Raw genomic sequence first — 3,574 nt, forward strand, 5'->3', positions numbered from 1 at the left:
CACACACACACACACAGGTTGTAAACTTGTGATTCTGGACTTTCATGAAGGACAAACAAAAGAAAACACCCCCTCAGCTCAGAATTTCTCCTCATGGATGGACACCTTAACTGTAAGTTCAGCAAGCGACATGTCACTCAAACACACGGAGGCGGAGCATGACGGAATTCTGAGCTCTGACTTCCTGTTTCAGAGTGAAGTCACATGTAACAAAGGAGTGTGTTCAGCAGGGGAGTGTCTGTGTGCATTATGATTTAGTGGAGCTTTACACACCTGCTGTATGTGTTGATGGACTGATTTAATGTGTGTGTGTGTGTGTGTGTGTGTGTGTGTGTTACCCGTGTGTGACACAGGAAGCCCGTGTACAGTAGGAGTGTTGGTGGTGTTAACACCAGTATGAATATGACACACAGCATCATCACACAGGCCACGCCCACTCCCAAATTCCACAGCAACAGCATCAGGCTGCACAGCACACACACACCGTGACCCCGCTGTGACCCCCACGCCTCCCCATCACACTCTGCTGGAGGTGGAGCCAGCAACCGCACAGCATCATGGGAAATTTCCTCCACCTCACACTCATCCTGCACACCGTCATCGTCCAGATCCACGTCCACACCACACATCCTATGGAGAGAGAGAGAGACAGGCAGAGAGAGAGAGACAGGCAGAGAGAGAGAGAGACAGACAGACAGATGGACAGAGAGAGAGAGGCAGATGGACAGAGAGAGAGACAGGCAGAGAGAGAGAGGCAGAGAGAGCGAGAGAGAGAGACAGGCAGACAGACAGAGAGAGAGAGAGACAGAGAGAGAGAGGCAGAGAGAGAGACAGAGAGAGAGACAGGCAGACAGACAGAGAGAGAGAGGCAGATGGACAGAGAGAGAGAGACAGGCAGAGAGAGAGAGAGGCAGAGAGCGCGAGAGAGAGAGACAGGCAGAGAGAGAGACAGAGAGAGAGACAGACAGATGGACAGAGAGAGAGGCAGATGGACAGAGAGAGAGACAGGCAGAGAGAGAGAGAGAGGCAGAGAGAGCGAGAGAAAGAGACAGGCAGACGGACAGAGAGAGAGAGAGAGAGAGAGGCAGAGAGAGAGAGAGGCAGAGAGAGAGACAGAGAGAGAGAGGCAGAGAGAGAGAGAGGCAGAGAGAGAGACAGAGAGGCAGAGAGAGAGGCAGAGAGAGAGACAGAGAGAGGCAGACGGACAGAGAGAGAGAAATGAAAATGGAGGTGACTTTACTGATGATAGCCTGAATTCCTACACACACACACACACACACACAGAGTAGTTTTGCACTTATTTTGGCAGCATGCATGAGAACACTCAGAGTGTATGTCAGTAAATCAACCCAATTTATTCAAGGCAAAAAAGAAAACACACACAATTGTGTGTAAAGTGGTGAGTGTGTGAGCTGCTCACCTGCTGTAGTTATGGTTGTGATGAATCCAGTGGTGTGGAGATCAGAGCGCAGTGCTGAGTGTGTGTGGAGTGTACATCAGTACATCAGCATCAAGTGTGTGTGTGTGTGAGGGAGGGGGGAGGGTTGAGAGGAGGGGGAAGTGAGAGAAGAGAAAAACGAATGAACTATTTTATTCTCTCCACATTCTCTGGATATGAGCAATCGTGCGCTCTGATTGGCTGCTCTACTACGAGGGTATCAGCTCATATACCGTGAGTAGAGAAAAACAAAATGGCGGAGCGTATTGCTGAACGAACCGAGGACGAAATAAAAACTCTACTTGAAAACAAAACCTCAAAAAATACAAAAAACCCCCAACAAAATATGGAATAAAAGTATTTGACGGTAAGAACTTTTATTTTTTATTTTTCAAGAATTATTATTATCGCATTTTTCACAAATTGCTCCTGTCATTTCGCCGGGTTGTTTACATTCTAAGTGGAAATGATTTTGTCTGACATTTTAAAAACAGATTTTATTTATCAAATTTGCAAAAAATAAAAATGCTCTGTTTCTCAGAATCACACTGCACTGTACTGCTCTCAGCCGATCAGAACACACTGCACAATACTCTCTCTCTCTCTCTCTGTAAATTAAGTCGGTTTATTTGTATCATGCCTTTAACAGCAGACACTGTCACAAAGCAGCTTAACAGAAAATTAAAGGCTTTAAACATGAGCTAATTTTATCCCTAATAAATTTATTTATCCCCAGTGAGCAAACCTGAGGTGGGGGTGGTGAGGAAAAACTCCCTGAAACGACACAAGGAAGAAACCTCAAGAGGAACCAGACTCTTAATGGAACCCATCCCCATCTGGGTGATAACAGATAGCGTGATTATAAATAACTCACTTCTATAACTGTGTCCTATAGAGTCACAAAGTACAACTGTGTCACCAGAAAATTCATTATAGTTTAACAGGAAGTCTGTTTTGTTGAAGTTATCAACTGTTCACTGATGGAAACTTGAGTGTAAAACTGTTCATGACAACTGCAGTCCTAAAGTTAGCGAGACAACTGTAGTCCTCAGCCATAAAAGCATTACTGTAAGAGTCCAGAGCGTCTTCCAAGTGTGTCTTTCGACTGTCCATATGGGGCCGTCCTCTACAGGAGCGATGTGATGAGACTCCAGCCAGAAGTAGAGCATCAGGATGGATCAGGCAGGTCTGAGGAGCAGGAGAGGTTCAGCATCACTGGTGTCTCAGGAGTGACATGTGTAAGGAGAGAGAGAGAGAGAGAGAGAGAGAGAGAGAGAACACAGGTTGTTGGGTATGCCCAATGTCACTTAGAGTAAGAACAGTGTACATTTTGCGCTGAGTGCCAGCAGGGACTCTGGCGAGACTAACTATGACCTCATAACTAAAAGGGAGAGCCAGAAGAGAACCCAGACATGAGGGAGGCCCGGGACATAAAACATCCAGCCACTGCACCGTCAACAAACCCGAGTGAGCGAGTGAGAGTGGGGGGAGGACGACAGCATCCATACATCCCAGTTTACCAAAACACTCTGTCTGAGGATCCTCCAGATCTCCTCCTTTACCTCATAAACACCATTAACACAAGGCTTGACTAAACAGATGTTTTCAGCCGAGAATTAAACGCTGAGACTGTGTCTGATTCCCGAACACTACTTGGAAGGCTGTTCCATAACTGTGGGGCTTTGTAAGAAAAGGCTCCGCCCCCTGATGTAGCCTTCACTATACGAGGTACCAGCAGATAGCCTGCACCTTTTGATCTAAGTAGGCGTGGCGGGTCATAGAGGAGCAGAAGTTCACTCAGGTACTGTGGTGCGAGACCATTCAGTGCTTTAAAGGTCAATAGTAGTATTTTATAATCAATACGAAATTTGATTGGGAGCCAATGCAGTGTGGATAAGACAGGGGTGATGGGGTCATATTTTCTAGTTCTAGTAAGGACTCTTGCTGCTGCATTTTGAACTAACTGGAGCTTGTTTATGCACTTATTGGAACATCCAGACAGTAAGGCATTACAATAATCCAACCTGGAGGGAACGAAAGCATGAACTAGTTTTTCCGCGTCATGTAGTGACATTAAATTTCTTATCTTTGCAATATTTCTGAGATGAAAGAAAGCTATCCGGGTGATGTTATCAA

The 3,574-nt window shown here is 45.9% G+C and overlaps 1 protein-coding gene across 3 annotated transcripts in view; it reads right to left on the reverse strand.

The window, feature by feature from the left end:
• LOC132874635 (transmembrane protein 88) overlaps positions 1–3,160 on the reverse strand; it is a 5,464-nt gene extending 2,304 nt beyond the window's left edge. Inside the window, exons 1-2 of one of the 3 annotated variants that reach the window (XM_060910965.1) lie at positions 1,421–3,160; positions 339–630 (exon numbers count right to left, since the gene is read on the reverse strand). In XM_060910965.1, the coding sequence (XP_060766948.1) occupies positions 339–629 (291 nt within the window). In that variant the 5' untranslated portion in view covers position 630; positions 1,421–3,160. Of the gene's footprint in view, positions 1–338 lie in introns of all 3 variants that reach the window. The other 2 variants (XM_060910964.1, XM_060910963.1) reach the window with 2 other exon arrangements.
• Between the last annotated feature and the right edge of the window lie 414 nt (positions 3,161–3,574).

Source organism: Neoarius graeffei, chromosome 26 (genome assembly GCF_027579695.1).
Source record: "Neoarius graeffei isolate fNeoGra1 chromosome 26, fNeoGra1.pri, whole genome shotgun sequence".
Taxonomy (NCBI): domain Eukaryota; kingdom Metazoa; phylum Chordata; class Actinopteri; order Siluriformes; family Ariidae; genus Neoarius; species Neoarius graeffei.